Source organism: Daphnia magna, linkage group LG7 (assembly GCF_020631705.1).
Source record: "Daphnia magna isolate NIES linkage group LG7, ASM2063170v1.1, whole genome shotgun sequence".
NCBI lineage: Eukaryota > Metazoa > Arthropoda > Branchiopoda > Diplostraca > Daphniidae > Daphnia > Daphnia magna.
Window position 1 is genome coordinate 8,445,338 of NC_059188.1, and position 16,132 is coordinate 8,461,469.

Here is a 16,132-nt window from a genome sequence, read left to right on the forward strand (position 1 = left end):
ACTCGTGTTTCACAACGTGGATGAAAGCGCACGCGAAAAATGTGTCCAAAAATACTTACATTTGCAGGCGACCGTCACCCCTACCGCGATGTTCAGGTGGCTGTCCTGCTTTAACCCTTTATTGGGGATGATCAAATGAAGATCAGAGCTTTGCGAGCTTTGAGTTAATGAAGTAATCTCGGCTCGTTGCACTATATACACAGAATAAAAAAAGAGACTCGTTGTATTCCTGTAATATTACGATGTGTCAATCAACAAATATCGTCATCTGAAAGACTCCCAGATGTGTTAGTTCGATTTTGAATAGGACTTAAAATTCTTGAAATGGTATGGTCTCCTCAAAAATTGACGTTTGAAAGTAAATTCGGACTTTCTGCATTCTAGCAGAACGGGTAAAAAACATAGTTGTGGAATATTCTCAAATAATGCAACTGCCGGAATAAGGTGTCTAATTTCTATTCCTAGTTTGGAACCTTCTTTTCTGTATGCAACCATATACGTAATAACCGGTAATAACCATAAGTCATTAGTAAGGTTTCTGTCTGAATGAAAGACAGCTAAGGCATTCACTAATTCAATTAAGTTTCTTGAGGACGTCATCGTCAAGACATTGGTTTCCGTGTAAAAATTCTGTATATAAACGACCATTTTATCTGTTGGATTCATAGCGTCAGTCTTAAAGCTCTTGCTTTCGAGGTCGCTTCTTCTGCTTGTCAGCCCTCAAGCTTTACAAAGTCTTTTCCTTTGACAATCTTTCTGTCTTAGATTCTTTTGTCTTCTTTGAAAACAAAATTTCTTATCCAGGTAAGTCAAATCATTTTCAATTTACAGTAATTTTCATTTAGTTGTACTAACTGACCAAAATCGATATTTTTTTTCAGTAAGAAAAATGGCAAATTTGACTGGTGATGCTGTGGTTGCTATGGCTCAGAAGCAGGCTTTCGATCCCTGGGCTTTACCGGATACCTTCACTCTGTATGCCTACGCTCCCGAAGACATTCGCAGCTTCCTTCATCCGCACTGGCACACCTACAAGGCTTTGCACCCTGCTTGGTATTACTTTTTGGGATTAATGTACTTGATCATCGGTACTTGCGCCGTTGCCGGAAACGCTGTCGTCCTGAAAATCTTCAGCCGTTTCCCAGCTCTTCGAAGTCCCGCAAACCTCTTGGTGATGAATTTGGCTGTCTCAGACTTCCTGTTGATGCTTGCTCTCTTCCCGGAATGCGTCTACAATTTCTTCCTTGGCGGACCATGGCGCTTTGGAGAAATGGGCTGCCAAATCCATGCTTTTCTTGGTGTGTGGCGAATTAATCATTCTACCCACTGAATGATTTCATACCCTATTAACTCTTAATCGTCGGTTGATTTATCTTAATAGGGGCTTGCTTTGGGTACAACCAGATTTTCACATTGACCATAATCTCTTACGATCGCTATAATGTGATTGTGAAGGGATTCAGTGGGACTCCACTTACTTTCAGTATGATATCTCTAACAAATTGTCTAAACTTATTCTGATTTAGAAGAACTAGGTTAAAAACAATTCATAAACTTTTTAAACCAAATTTAGACCGCGCTGTAACCATTATTACGATGAGCTGGATCTGGGCTTTGGGCTGGTCCATCTGCCCACTTGTAGGATGGGGTGCGTACGCAATGGATGGCATCATGGGAACGTGAGTATTTTGATTTGTAAGCGTGGCTAAATTCATATAATTTCTATCTCTTTTTCTCATCACAACTTAACAGATGTTCATATGATTATGTCTCTCAAAATATGAATAATAAGAGCCATATCATGGCCGCCACCTTTGCAAACTACATTCTGCCAATCATCGTCATCGCTGGTTGTTATTACTTCATCGTCCATGCTGTTTTTAAGCACGAAGAAGAACTACGTGCACAAGCCAAGAAGATGAATGTTGCTTCTCTTCGCAGCAACAACGACCAGCAGCAGGTGTCTGCCGAGATCCGCATTGCCAAGGTTTCCATCATGAACGTCTCGATGTGGTTGACTGCATGGACTCCTTTTGCCGTTATCTGCATCATGGGCACATGGGGTGATGTTTCAAAGATTACTCCTTTGGTTTCTGCTATTCCAGTTATTTTGGCAAAAACATCTTGTGCCTACAATCCGCTCATTTACGCCATCTCTCATCCTAAATACCGAGAGGTATAGTTCGATTTCTCTGATACATATTTGCTCTTCAAGTTATAAAATGTGTTTTTTTGCTACTGACAGTGCCTCAAGCAAATGTTCCCTTGGATGTGCATCGTGGAGGAGAAGAAAGCAGTGACCGAAAATCAGTCTGTCATTTCGGAGAAGACTGAAATGACAGAAACTGTCAAGTGCGAATCAGCTTAACTACATCAAGCTCGACCAGTAGGTTTCCTTCTAAAGGAGATTGACGGGTGTTCTGGTTATTAGACGGCTATCATTCATGATGACGACGCTGGCTTATCAACTGAGGACTAACGAAAATGAAAATATTCGGTGATTTCTGATAATTTTGAATTTTTTCCTGTTAAAAGTGTTCTCGCTATTTTCTCCTTATTTTGACGGATTTTGTTTCTTCGTCTCAATAAAATTTTTATTGTCCAAAAAACCTGTTTTGTTATCAAATTCTTCAGGAACACGTTGTGGCGCCATCATATCTCCTTTGCAAGGACACGACTTTTAAATTTAATGGATCTAAATGATTTAATCAACGTTTAAAATTATCATTTTCCCAAAATTGAGCGCTAATCGGACCTGCCACCAATCCGGCAACTATTTATTGGAATAAAGAGTACTTGCCTTTTGGAAGAAAGACGGAACGCAAGTGCGGAATGTTGAAGACTCAAACAACGGTCAGGGTTACGAAGGAAGAATAAATAGTGCTCAATTATTTTATCTTTCTGCATGGTGCAAAATCTTTTTTTTTTCCTTTCCGGCTTTCTACGATCAAATGTGTTTCTTCAAACGGTTTTGAGTTGTGAACTTACAGCAGGGGTAGTCCAAGTTCTTACCACGGATTAGTGTCCATGAAGTATAAATGTTTTCAATAGCAAAGAGTACAAAATTGATTAATTAGAGTGAAGATTGCAGGAGGTGTGAAGATGGTCGTTGGCCTATTTACAACAGTGTGACTTCTTTCTTCTTCATTGAATTAGTGATAGACAACTGCTTACTCACGAACTATCATTTGGTAAATGGATCACTGAGAATCCTACACCAAAACACCAGGCCACTTATTGCAAGTAGAGCATCACACATTATTTATAAACAGCGATTTCAATTATGTGTCTGTACTCCTTTCTATGAAAAACATGCATAGTTCATGAACACTGATCCCTGTAAGAACTAGGGCAACGCAACAGTTTGTTTGGCCTTTTAGAAGATGATTGGGGAAATCGATATTAATGCTGTACAATGTAGCTAAGATTTTTTTCTCTTTTTCAAGTAGAGTATCCGACAAGAGAAAAAGTTTTTCAAAAGTAAGTTTTTCTTTAAGAAAAATATTTACCTCTGCCGTCTAAGACATTGTCGTATATCACTGTAATGAGCTAGCCGCCAGCTGTCAAGCTGATGGTTTCATCTGTTAAGAGTGGCCTTCCGATAATTTTGAAAAGTATCTGGGCTAAAGATATTTATTGAACATTTTGTATGAAAACTAAAATGTTTCAAGCTATAACCTGATGTAAAATGAAGCCTAACTTAATCAGTTTTCTAACTCAAATGGTTAGATTTAAGGGATTTTCCTTATGACCTAAATGGTTAAAAGAATATTCCAGACTTACTAAGTGGAATGGCGAGATCGAGCAACTCAGCATCCGCTACAGGTCAATTTTTTAGGTGTAACTTTTGACTTAAAAATTTGATAGAAAAGTGGATTTTAATATATAGGGTTTAAAAGGAACGTGAATCGATGTTCAACAGAACAAATCTGAGAGACGCTCGGCTATTTTGGAACATAAATTGACTGACGCTATAACTGAAAGTATAAAGCGGGCAGTAAATATAACTGTAAAATCTAAACTTTATAGAAAAACTGTTTCCATTGACACATAATACTGTAGCTCGAAAGCAGGGATCGGTGATTCCTCAAAAACACTTAGGTATTTAATGTGGTTAAGATAGCTTCTCCTTTTGACGTTCTCTTTACAACTTGCATCTATACAAAAACAAGCTTACACACCAAATGCAAAAACATCTATTGAAAGGAGTTTGGGGTTTAAGGGATTCATTTGGATTGTTATACGAATTATTGTTAACTGAGCGTGTTATTTGTAAATGATGGTTTAATTATCAGCGAAAAAAGTACAAAAGAATGAACATATATGGAAACAAGAGAGCTATCGAAAGAATCCCGAAGTTCTAAGGCAGATTACGTCAAAATTTCTGTATGTTAGCGAAGTTGGTTAAAAAATATTGATAAAATTTTGCATTTCGAAAAAATGTCCCACGAAATTTAAGTGGGTGAGTTCTGCTCCCAGATTATTCGTTTTCTTTCTTGTATACAACCATCAGGGTAATAACCACAAATAATTTGTATGGTTTCTGTCCTTACAGACAGCTTAGACATGTACTAATTCAATTAAGTTTCTTGAGGACGTCATCGTCAAGACATTGGTTTCCGTGTAAAAATTCTGTATATAAACGACCATTTTATCTGTTGGATTCATAGCGTCAGTCTTAAAGCTCTTGCTTTCGAGGTCGCTTCTTCTGCTTGTCAGCCCTCAAGCTTTACAAAGTCTTTTCCTTTGACAATCTTTCTGTCTTAGATTCTTTTGTCTTCTTTGAAAACAAAATCTCTTATCCAGGTAAGTCAAATCATTTTCAATTTACAGTAATTTTCATTTTGTTGTACTAACTGACCAAAATCGATATTTTTTTCAGTAAGAAAAATGGCAAATTTGACTGGTGATGCTGTGGTTGCTATGGCTCAGAAGCAGGCTTTCGATCCCTGGGCTTTACCGGATACCTTCACTCTGTATGCCTACGCTCCCGAAGACATTCGCAGCTTCCTTCATCCGCACTGGCACACCTACAAGGCTTTGCACCCTGCTTGGTATTACTTTTTGGGATTAATGTACTTGATCATCGGTACTTGCGCCGTTGCCGGAAACGCTGTCGTCCTGAAAATCTTCAGCCGTTTCCCAGCTCTTCGAAGTCCCGCAAACCTCTTGGTGATGAATTTGGCTGTCTCAGACTTCCTGTTGATGCTTGCTCTCTTCCCGGAATGCGTCTACAATTTCTTCCTTGGCGGACCATGGCGCTTTGGAGAAATGGGCTGCCAAATCCATGCTTTTCTTGGTGTGTGGCGAATTAATCATTCTACCCACTGAATGATTTCATAACATATTAACTCTTAATCGTCGGTTGATTTATCTTAATAGGGGCTTGCTTTGGGTACAACCAGATTTTCACATTGACCATAATCTCTTACGATCGCTATAATGTGATTGTGAAGGGATTCAGTGGGACTCCACTTACTTTCAGTATGATATCTCTAACAAATTGTCTAAACTTATTCTGATTTAGAAGAATTAGGTTAAAAACAATTCATAAACTTTTTAAACCAAATTTAGACCGCGCTGTAACCATTATTACGATGAGCTGGATCTGGGCTTTGGGCTGGTCCATCTGCCCACTTGTAGGATGGGGTGCGTACGCAATGGATGGCATCATGGGAACGTGAGTATTTTGATTTGTAAGCGTGGCTAAATTCATATAATTTCTATCTCTTTTTCTCATCACAACTTAACAGATGTTCATATGATTATGTCTCTCAAAATATGAATAATAAGAGCCATATCATGGCCGCCACCTTTGCAAACTACATTCTGCCAATCATCGTCATCGCTGGTTGTTATTACTTCATCGTCCATGCTGTTTTTAAGCACGAAGAAGAACTACGTGCACAAGCCAAGAAGATGAATGTTGCTTCTCTTCGCAGCAACAACGACCAGCAGCAGGTGTCTGCCGAGATCCGCATTGCCAAGGTTTCCATCATGAACGTCTCGATGTGGTTGACTGCATGGACTCCTTTTGCCGTTATCTGCATCATGGGCACATGGGGTGATGTTTCAAAGATTACTCCTTTGGTTTCTGCTATTCCAGTTATTTTGGCAAAAACATCTTGTGCCTACAATCCGCTCATTTACGCCATCTCTCATCCTAAATACCGAGAGGTACAGTTCGATTTCTCTGATACATATTTGCTCTTCAAGTTATAAAATGTGTTTTTTTGCTACTGACAGTGCCTCAAGCAAATGTTCCCTTGGATGTGCATCGTGGAGGAGAAGAAAGCAGTGACCGAAAATCAGTCTGTCATTTCGGAGAAGACTGAAATGACAGAAACTGTCAAGTGCGAATCAGCTTAACTACATCAAGCTCGACCAGTAGGTTTCCTTCTAAAGGAGATTGACGGGTGTTCTGGTTATTAGACGGCTATCATTCATGATGACGACGCTGGCTTATCAACTGAGGACTAACGAAAATGAAAATATTCGGTGATTTCTGATAATTTTGAATTTTTTCCTGTTAAAAGTGTTCTCGCTATTTTCTCCTTATTTTGACGGATTTTGTTTCTTCGTCTCAATAAAATTTTTATTGTCCAAAAAACCTGTTTTGTTATCAAATTCTTCAGGAACACGTTGTGGCGCCATCATATCTCCTTTGCAAGGACACGACTTTTAAATTTAATGGATCTAAATGATTTAATCAACGTTTAAAATTATCCTTTTCCCAAAATTGAGCGCTAATCGGACCTGCCACCAATCCGGCAACTATTTATTGGAATAAAGAGTACTTGCCTTTTAGAAGAAAGACGGAACGCAAGTGCGGAATGTTGAAGACTAAAACAACGGTCAGGGTTACGAAGGAAGAATAAATAGTGCTCAATTATTTTATCTTTCTGCATGGTGCAAAAGCGGTTTTTTTTTCCTTTCCGGCTTTCTACGATCAAATGTGTTTCTTCAAACGGTTTTGAGTTGTGAACTTACAGCAGGGGTAGTCCAAGTTCTTACCACGGATTAGTGTCCATGAAGTATAAATGTTTTCAATAGCAAAGAGTACAAAATTGATTAATTAGAGTGAAGATTGCAGGAGGTGTGAAGATGGTCGTTGGCCTATTTACAACAGTGTGACTTCTTTCTTCTTCATTGAATTAGTGATAGACAACTGCTTACTCACGAACTTTCATTTGGTAAATGGATCACTGAGAATCCTACACCAAAACACCAGGCCACTTATTGCAAGTAGAGCATCACACATTATTTATGAACAGCGATTTCAATTATGTGTCTGTACTCCTTTCTATGAAAAAAATGCATAGTTCATGAACACTGATCCCTGTAAGAACTCGGGCAACGCAACAGTTTGTTTGGCCTTTTAGAAGATGATTGGGGAAATCGATATTAATGCTGTACAATTAAGCTAAGATTTTTTTCTTTTTTCAAGTAGAGTATCCGACAAGAGAAAAAGTTTTTCAAAAGTAAGTTTTTCTTTAAGAAAAATATTTACCTCTGCCGTCTAAGACATTGTCGTATATCACTGTAATGAGCTAGCCGCCAGCTGTCAAGCTGATGGTTTCATCTGTTAAGAGTGGCCTTCCGATAATTTTGAAAAGTATCTGGGCTAAAGATATTTATTGAACATTTTGTATGAAAACTAAAATGTTTCAAGCTATAACCTGATGTAAAATGAAGCTTAACTTAATCAGTTTTCTAACTCAAATGGTTAGATTTAAGGGATTTTCCTTATGACCTAAATGGTTAAAAAAATATTCCAGACTTACTAAGTGGAATGGCGAGATCGAGCAACTCAGCATCCGCTACAGGTCAATTTTTTAGGTGTAACTTTTGACTTAAAAATTTGATAGAAAAGTGGATTTTAATATATAGGGTTTAAAAGGAACGTGAATCGATGTTCAACAGAACAAATCTGAGAGACGCTCGGCTATTTTGGAACATAAATTGACTGACGCTATAACTGAAAGTATAAAGCGGGCAGTAAATATAACTGTAAAATCTAAACTTTATAGAAAAACTGTTTCCATTGACAAATAATACTGTAGCTCGAAAGCAGGGATCGGTGATTCCTCAAAAACACTTAGGTATTTAATGTGGTTAAGATAGCTTCTCCTTTTGACGTTCTCTTTACAACTTGCATCTATACAAAAACAAGCTTACACACCAAATGCAAAAACATCTATTGAAAGGAGTTTGGGGTTTAAGGGATTCATTTGGATTGTTATACGAATTATTGTTAACTGAGCGTGTTATTTGTAAATGATGGTTTTTATCAGCGAAAAAAGTACAAAAGAATGAACATATATGGAAACAAGAGAGCTATCGAAAGAATCCCGAAGTTCTAAGGCAGATTACGTCCAAATTTCTGTATGTTAGCGAAGTTGGTTAAAAAATATTGATAAAATTTTGCATTTCGAAAAAATGTCCCACGAAATTTAAGTGGGTGAGTTCTGCTCCCAGATTATTCGTTTTCTTTCTTGTATACAACCATCAGGGTAATAACCACAAATAATTTTTATGGTTTCTGTCCTTACAGACAGCTTAGACATGTACTAATTCAATTAAGTTTCTTGAGGACGTCATCGTCAAGACATTGGTTTCCGTGTAAAAATTCTGTATATAAACGACCATTTTATCTGTTGGATTCATAGCGTCAGTCTTAAAGCTCTTGCTTTCGAGGTCGCTTCTTCTGCTTGTCAGCCCTCAAGCTTTACAAAGTCTTTTCCTTTGACAATCTTTCTGTCTTAGATTCTTTTGTCTTCTTTGAAAACAAAATCTCTTATCCAGGTAAGTCAAATCATTTTCAATTTACAGTAATTTTCATTTTGTTGTACTAACTGACCAAAATCGATATTTTTTTTCAGTAAGAAAAATGGCAAATTTGACTGGTGATGCTGTGGTTGCTATGGCTCAGAAGCAGGCTTTCGATCCCTGGGCTTTACCGGATACCTTCACTCTGTATGCCTACGCTCCCGAAGACATTCGCAGCTTCCTTCATCCGCACTGGCACACCTACAAGGCTTTGCACCCTGCTTGGTATTACTTTTTGGGATTAATGTACTTGATCATCGGTACTTGCGCCGTTGCCGGAAACGCTGTCGTCCTGAAAATCTTCAGCCGTTTCCCAGCTCTTCGAAGTCCCGCAAACCTCTTGGTGATGAATTTGGCTGTCTCAGACTTCCTGTTGATGCTTGCTCTCTTCCCGGAATGCGTCTACAATTTCTTCCTTGGCGGACCATGGCGCTTTGGAGAAATGGGCTGCCAAATCCATGCTTTTCTTGGTGTGTGGCGAATTAATCATTCTACCCACTGAATGATTTCATAACATATTAACTCTTAATCGTCGGTTGATTTATCTTAATAGGGGCTTGCTTTGGGTACAACCAGATTTTCACATTGACCATAATCTCTTACGATCGCTATAATGTGATTGTGAAGGGATTCAGTGGGACTCCACTTACTTTCAGTATGATATCTCTAACAAATTGTCTAAACTTATTCTGATTTAGAAGAATTAGGTTAAAAACAATTCATAAACTTTTAAACCAAATTTAGACCGCGCTGTAACCATTATTACGATGAGCTGGATCTGGGCTTTGGGCTGGTCCATCTGCCCACTTGTAGGATGGGGTGCGTACGCAATGGATGGCATCATGGGAACGTGAGTATTTTGATTTGTAAGCGTGGCTAAATTCATATAATTTCTATCTCTTTTTCTCATCACAACTTAACAGATGTTCATATGATTATGTCTCTCAAAATATGAATAATAAGAGCCATATCATGGCCGCCACCTTTGCAAACTACATTCTGCCAATCATCGTCATCGCTGGTTGTTATTACTTCATCGTCCATGCTGTTTTTAAGCACGAAGAAGAACTACGTGCACAAGCCAAGAAGATGAATGTTGCTTCTCTTCGCAGCAACAACGACCAGCAGCAGGTGTCTGCCGAGATCCGCATTGCCAAGGTTTCCATCATGAACGTCTCGATGTGGTTGACTGCATGGACTCCTTTTGCCGTTATCTGCATCATGGGCACATGGGGTGATGTTTCAAAGATTACTCCTTTGGTTTCTGCTATTCCAGTTATTTTGGCAAAAACATCTTGTGCCTACAATCCGCTCATTTACGCCATCTCTCATCCTAAATACCGAGAGGTACAGTTCGATTTCTCTGATACATATTTGCTCTTCAAGTTATAAAATGTGTTTTTTTGCTACTGACAGTGCCTCAAGCAAATGTTCCCTTGGATGTGCATCGTGGAGGAGAAGAAAGCAGTGACCGAAAATCAGTCTGTCATTTCGGAGAAGACTGAAATGACAGAAACTGTCAAGTGCGAATCAGCTTAACTACATCAAGCTCGACCAGTAGGTTTCCTTCTAAAGGAGATTGACGGGTGTTCTGGTTATTAGACGGCTATCATTCATGATGACGACGCTGGCTTATCAACTGAGGACTAACGAAAATGAAAATATTCGGTGATTTCTGATAATTTTGAATTTTTTCCTGTTAAAAGTGTTCTCGCTATTTTCTCCTTATTTTGACGGATTTTGTTTCTTCGTCTCAATAAAATTTTTATTGTCCAAAAAACCTGTTTTGTTATCAAATTCTTCAGGAACACGTTGTGGCGCCATCATATCTCCTTTGCAAGGACACGACTTTTAAATTTAATGGATCTAAATGATTTAATCAACGTTTAAAATTATCCTTTTCCCAAAATTGAGCGCTAATCGGACCTGCCACCAATCCGGCAACTATTTATTGGAATAAAGAGTACTTGCCTTTTAGAAGAAAGACGGAACGCAAGTGCGGAATGTTGAAGACTCAAACAACGGTCAGGGTTACGAAGGAAGAATAAATAGTGCTCAATTATTTTATCTTTCTGCATGGTGCAAAAGCGGTTTTTTTTTCCTTTCCGGCTTTCTACGATCAAATGTGTTTCTTCAAACGGTTTTGAGTTGTGAACTTACAGCAGGGGTAGTCCAAGTTCTTACCACGGATTAGTGTCCATGAAGTATAAATGTTTTCAATAGCAAAGAGTACAAAATTGATTAATTAGAGTGAAGATTGCAGGAGGTGTGAAGATGGTCGTTGGCCTATTTACAACAGTGTGACTTCTTTCTTCTTCATTGAATTAGTGATAGACAACTGCTTACTCACGAACTTTCATTTGGTAAATGGATCACTGAGAATCCTACACCAAAACACCAGGCCACTTATTGCAAGTAGAGCATCACACATTATTTATGAACAGCGATTTCAATTATGTGTCTGTACTCCTTTCTATGAAAAAATGCATAGTTCATGAACACTGATCCCTGTAAGAACTCGGGCAACGCAACAGTTTGTTTGGCCTTTTAGAAGATGATTGGGGAAATCGATATTAATGCTGTACAATTAAGCTAAGATTTTTTTCTCTTTTTCAAGTAGAGTATCCGACAAGAGAAAAAGTTTTTCAAAAGTAAGTTTTTCTTTAAGAAAAATATTTACCTCTGCCGTCTAAGACATTGTCGTATATCACTGTAATGAGCTAGCCGCCAGCTGTCAAGCTGATGGTTTCATCTGTTAAGAGTGGCCTTCCGATAATTTTGAAAAGTATCTGGGCTAAAGATATTTATTGAACATTTTGTATGAAAACTAAAATGTTTCAAGCTATAACCTGATGTAAAATGAAGCTTAACTTAATCAGTTTTCTAACTCAAATGGTTAGATTTAAGGGATTTTCCTTATGACCTAAATGGTTAAAAAAATATTCCAGACTTACTAAGTGGAATGGCGAGATCGAGCAACTCAGCATCCGCTACAGGTCAATTTTTTAGGTGTAACTTTTGACTTAAAAATTTGATAGAAAAGTGGATTTTAATATATAGGGTTTAAAAGGAACGTGAATCGATGTTCAACAGAACAAATCTGAGAGACGCTCGGCTATTTTGGAACATAAATTGACTGACGCTATAACTGAAAGTATAAAGCGGGCAGTAAATATAACTGTAAAATCTAAACTTTATAGAAAAACTGTTTCCATTGACACATAATACTGTAGCTCGAAAGCAGGGATCGGTGATTCCTCAAAAACACTTAGGTATTTAATGTGGTTAAGATAGCTTCTCCTTTTGACGTTCTCTTTACAACTTGCATCTATACAAAAACAAGCTTACACACCAAATGCAAAAACATCTATTGAAAGGAGTTTGGGGTTTAAGGGATTCATTTGGATTGTTATACGAATTATTGTTAACTGAGCGTGTTATTTGTAAATGATGGTTTTTATCAGCGAAAAAAGTACAAAAGAATGAACTTATATGGAAACAAGAGAGCTATCGAAAGAATCCCGAAGTTCTAAGGCAGATTACGTCCAAATTTCTGTATGTTAGCGAAGTTGGTTAAAAAATATTGATAAAATTTTGCATTTCGAAAAAATGTCCCACGAAATTTAAGTGGGTGAGTTCTGCTCCCAGATTATTCGTTTTCTTTCTTGTATACAACCATCAGGGTAATAACCACAAATAATTTTTATGGTTTCTGTCCTTACAGACAGCTTAGACATGTACTAATTCAATTAAGTTTCTTGAGGACGTCATCGTCAAGACATTGGTTTCCGTGTAAAAATTCTGTATATAAACGACCATATTATCTGTTGGATTCATAGCGTCAGTCTTAAAGCTCTTGCTTTCGAGGTCGCTTCTTCTGCTTGTCAGCCCTCAAGCTTTACAAAGTCTTTTCCTTTGACAATCTTTCTGTCTTAGATTCTTTTGTCTTCTTTGAAAACAAAATCTCTTATCCAGGTAAGTCAAATCATTTTCAATTTACAGTAATTTTCATTTTGTTGTACTAACTGACCAAAATCGATATTTTTTTCAGTAAGAAAAATGGCAAATTTGACTGGTGATGCTGTGGTTGCTATGGCTCAGAAGCAGGCTTTCGATCCCTGGGCTTTACCGGATACCTTCACTCTGTATGCCTACGCTCCCGAAGACATTCGCAGCTTCCTTCATCCGCACTGGCACACCTACAAGGCTTTGCACCCTGCTTGGTATTACTTTTTGGGATTAATGTACTTGATCATCGGTACTTGCGCCGTTGCCGGAAACGCTGTCGTCCTGAAAATCTTCAGCCGTTTCCCAGCTCTTCGAAGTCCCGCAAACCTCTTGGTGATGAATTTGGCTGTCTCAGACTTCCTGTTGATGCTTGCTCTCTTCCCGGAATGCGTCTACAATTTCTTCCTTGGCGGACCATGGCGCTTTGGAGAAATGGGCTGCCAAATCCATGCTTTTCTTGGTGTGTGGCGAATTAATCATTCTACCCACTGAATGATTTCATAACATATTAACTCTTAATCGTCGGTTGATTTATCTTAATAGGGGCTTGCTTTGGGTACAACCAGATTTTCACATTGACCATAATCTCTTACGATCGCTATAATGTGATTGTGAAGGGATTCAGTGGGACTCCACTTACTTTCAGTATGATATCTCTAACAAATTGTCTAAACTTATTCTGATTTAGAAGAATTAGGTTAAAAACAATTCATAAACTTTTTAAACCAAATTTAGACCGCGCTGTAACCATTATTACGATGAGCTGGATCTGGGCTTTGGGCTGGTCCATCTGCCCACTTGTAGGATGGGGTGCGTACGCAATGGATGGCATCATGGGAACGTGAGTATTTTGATTTGTAAGCGTGGCTAAATTCATATAATTTCTATCTCTTTTTCTCATCACAACTTAACAGATGTTCATATGATTATGTCTCTCAAAATATGAATAATAAGAGCCATATCATGGCCGCCACCTTTGCAAACTACATTCTGCCAATCATCGTCATCGCTGGTTGTTATTACTTCATCGTCCATGCTGTTTTTAAGCACGAAGAAGAACTACGTGCACAAGCCAAGAAGATGAATGTTGCTTCTCTTCGCAGCAACAACGACCAGCAGCAGGTGTCTGCCGAGATCCGCATTGCCAAGGTTTCCATCATGAACGTCTCGATGTGGTTGACTGCATGGACTCCTTTTGCCGTTATCTGCATCATGGGCACATGGGGTGATGTTTCAAAGATTACTCCTTTGGTTTCTGCTATTCCAGTTATTTTGGCAAAAACATCTTGTGCCTACAATCCGCTCATTTACGCCATCTCTCATCCTAAATACCGAGAGGTACAGTTCGATTTCTCTGATACATATTTGCTCTTCAAGTTATAAAATGTGTTTTTTTGCTACTGACAGTGCCTCAAGCAAATGTTCCCTTGGATGTGCATCGTGGAGGAGAAGAAAGCAGTGACCGAAAATCAGTCTGTCATTTCGAAGAAGACTGAAATGACAGAAACTGTCAAGTGCGAATCAGCTTAACTACATCAAGCTCGACCAGTAGGTTTCCTTCTAAAGGAGATTGACGGGTGTTCTGGTTATTAGACGGCTATCATTCATGATGACGACGCTGGCTTATCAACTGAGGACTAACGAAAATGAAAATATTCGGTGATTTCTGATAATTTTGAATTTTTTCCTGTTAAAAGTGTTCTCGCTATTTTCTCCTTATTTTGACGGATTTTGTTTCTTCGTCTCAATAAAATTTTTATTGTCCAAAAAACCTGTTTTGTTATCAAATTCTTCAGGAACACGTTGTGGCGCCATCATATCTCCTTTGCAAGGACACGACTTTTAAATTTAATGGATCTAAATGATTTAATCAACGTTTAAAATTATCCTTTTCCCAAAATTGAGCGCTAATCGGACCTGCCACCAATCCGGCAACTATTTATTGGAATAAAGAGTACTTGCCTTTTAGAAGAAAGACGGAACGCAAGTGCGGAATGTTGAAGACTCAAACAACGGTCAGGGTTACGAAGGAAGAATAAATAGTGCTCAATTATTTTATCTTTCTGCATGGTGCAAAAGCGGTTTTTTTTTCCTTTCCGGCTTTCTACGATCAAATGTGTTTCTTCAAACGGTTTTGAGTTGTGAACTTACAGCAGGGGTAGTCCAAGTTCTTACCACGGATTAGTGTCCATGAAGTATAAATGTTTTCAATAGCAAAGAGTACAAAATTGATTAATTAGAGTGAAGATTGCAGGAGGTGTGAAGATGGTCGTTGGCCTATTTACAACAGTGTGACTTCTTTCTTCTTCATTGAATTAGTGATAGACAACTGCTTACTCACGAACTTTCATTTGGTAAATGGATCACTGAGAATCCTACACCAAAACACCAGGCCACTTATTGCAAGTAGAGCATCACACATTATTTATGAACAGCGATTTCAATTATGTGTCTGTACTCCTTTCTATGAAAAAAATGCATAGTTCATGAACACTGATCCCTGTAAGAACTCGGGCAACGCAACAGTTTGTTTGGCCTTTTAGAAGATGATTGGGGAAATCGATATTAATGCTGTACAATTAAGCTAAGATTTTTTTCTCTTTTTCAAGTAGAGTATCCGACAAGAGAAAAAGTTTTTCAAAAGTAAGTTTTTCTTTAAGAAAAATATTTACCTCTGCCGTCTAAGACATTGTCGTATATCACTGTAATGAGCTAGCCGCCAGCTGTCAAGCTGATGGTTTCATCTGTTAAGAGTGGCCTTCCGATAATTTTGAAAAGTATCTGGGCTAAAGATATTTATTGAACATTTTGTATGAAAACTAAAATGTTTCAAGCTATAACCTGATGTAAAATGAAGCTTAACTTAATCAGTTTTCTAACTCAAATGGTTAGATTTAAGGGATTTTCCTTATGACCTAAATGGTTAAAAAAATATTCCAGACTTACTAAGTGGAATGGCGAGATCGAGCAACTCAGCATCCGCTACAGGTCAATTTTTTAGGTGTAACTTTTGACTTAAAAATTTGATAGAAAAGTGGATTTTAATATATAGGGTTTAAAAGGAACGTGAATCGATGTTCAACAGAACAAATCTGAGAGACGCTCGGCTATTTTGGAACATAAATTGACTGACGCTATAACTGAAAGTATAAAGCGGGCAGTAAATATAACTGTAAAATCTAAACTTTATAGAAAAACTGTTTCCATTGACACATAATACTGTAGCTCGAAAGCAGGGATCGGTGATTCCTCAAAAACACTTAGGTATTTAATGTGGTTAAGATAGCTTCTCCTT

At 38.1% G+C, this 16,132-nt stretch overlaps 4 protein-coding genes across 4 annotated transcripts; all 4 read left to right on the forward strand.

The window, feature by feature from the left end:
- The first annotated feature begins 655 nt into the window (after positions 1–655).
- LOC123474090 (compound eye opsin BCRH2-like) lies at positions 656–2,609 on the forward strand. The gene is made up of 6 exons (XM_045175929.1): positions 656–804; positions 882–1,298; positions 1,382–1,483; positions 1,574–1,679; positions 1,753–2,176; positions 2,246–2,609. Exons 2-6 carry the CDS (start codon positions 890–892, stop codon positions 2,366–2,368), a joined length of 1,164 nt encoding a protein of 387 aa, XP_045031864.1. The 5' UTR covers positions 656–804; positions 882–889; the 3' UTR covers positions 2,369–2,609.
- Positions 2,610–4,646: 2,037 nt separating this feature from the next.
- On the forward strand, positions 4,647–6,610 carry LOC123474088 (compound eye opsin BCRH2-like). Its single transcript, XM_045175926.1, has 6 exons — positions 4,647–4,806; positions 4,883–5,299; positions 5,383–5,484; positions 5,575–5,680; positions 5,754–6,177; positions 6,247–6,610. Exons 2-6 carry the CDS (start codon positions 4,891–4,893, stop codon positions 6,367–6,369), a joined length of 1,164 nt encoding a protein of 387 aa, XP_045031861.1. The 5' UTR covers positions 4,647–4,806; positions 4,883–4,890; the 3' UTR covers positions 6,370–6,610.
- Positions 6,611–8,645: 2,035 nt separating this feature from the next.
- Positions 8,646–10,609, forward strand: LOC123474752 (compound eye opsin BCRH2-like). Its single transcript, XM_045177322.1, has 6 exons — positions 8,646–8,805; positions 8,883–9,299; positions 9,383–9,484; positions 9,574–9,679; positions 9,753–10,176; positions 10,246–10,609. The coding sequence occupies exons 2-6, from the start codon at positions 8,891–8,893 to the stop codon at positions 10,366–10,368; spliced, it is 1,164 nt and encodes a 387-aa protein (XP_045033257.1). The 5' UTR covers positions 8,646–8,805; positions 8,883–8,890; the 3' UTR covers positions 10,369–10,609.
- Positions 10,610–12,660: 2,051 nt separating this feature from the next.
- On the forward strand, positions 12,661–14,608 carry LOC123474753 (compound eye opsin BCRH2-like). Its single transcript, XM_045177323.1, has 6 exons — positions 12,661–12,804; positions 12,881–13,297; positions 13,381–13,482; positions 13,573–13,678; positions 13,752–14,175; positions 14,245–14,608. Exons 2-6 carry the CDS (start codon positions 12,889–12,891, stop codon positions 14,365–14,367), a joined length of 1,164 nt encoding a protein of 387 aa, XP_045033258.1. The 5' UTR covers positions 12,661–12,804; positions 12,881–12,888; the 3' UTR covers positions 14,368–14,608.
- The last annotated feature ends 1,524 nt before the right edge of the window (positions 14,609–16,132 follow it).

Excerpts from the sequence above, each read along its gene's own strand:
- LOC123474088 (XM_045175926.1), top strand. The coding sequence starts at position 4,891 with ATGGCAAATTTGACTGGTGATGCTGTGGTTGCTATGGCTCAGAAGCAG. Across the intron at positions 5,300-5,382 it reads CCAAATCCATGCTTTTCTTG|GGGCTTGCTTTGGGTACAAC; the intron begins GTGTGTGGCGAA and ends TTATCTTAATAG. Across the intron at positions 5,485-5,574 it reads TGGGACTCCACTTACTTTCA|ACCGCGCTGTAACCATTATT; the intron begins GTATGATATCTC and ends AACCAAATTTAG.
- LOC123474090 (XM_045175929.1), top strand. The coding sequence starts at position 890 with ATGGCAAATTTGACTGGTGATGCTGTGGTTGCTATGGCTCAGAAGCAG. Across the intron at positions 1,299-1,381 it reads CCAAATCCATGCTTTTCTTG|GGGCTTGCTTTGGGTACAAC; the intron begins GTGTGTGGCGAA and ends TTATCTTAATAG. Across the intron at positions 1,484-1,573 it reads TGGGACTCCACTTACTTTCA|ACCGCGCTGTAACCATTATT; the intron begins GTATGATATCTC and ends AACCAAATTTAG.
- LOC123474752 (XM_045177322.1), top strand. The coding sequence starts at position 8,891 with ATGGCAAATTTGACTGGTGATGCTGTGGTTGCTATGGCTCAGAAGCAG. Across the intron at positions 9,485-9,573 it reads TGGGACTCCACTTACTTTCA|ACCGCGCTGTAACCATTATT; the intron begins GTATGATATCTC and ends AACCAAATTTAG. Across the intron at positions 9,680-9,752 it reads ATGGATGGCATCATGGGAAC|ATGTTCATATGATTATGTCT; the intron begins GTGAGTATTTTG and ends ACAACTTAACAG.
- LOC123474753 (XM_045177323.1), top strand. The coding sequence starts at position 12,889 with ATGGCAAATTTGACTGGTGATGCTGTGGTTGCTATGGCTCAGAAGCAG. Across the intron at positions 13,679-13,751 it reads ATGGATGGCATCATGGGAAC|ATGTTCATATGATTATGTCT; the intron begins GTGAGTATTTTG and ends ACAACTTAACAG. Across the intron at positions 14,176-14,244 it reads CTCATCCTAAATACCGAGAG|TGCCTCAAGCAAATGTTCCC; the intron begins GTACAGTTCGAT and ends TGCTACTGACAG.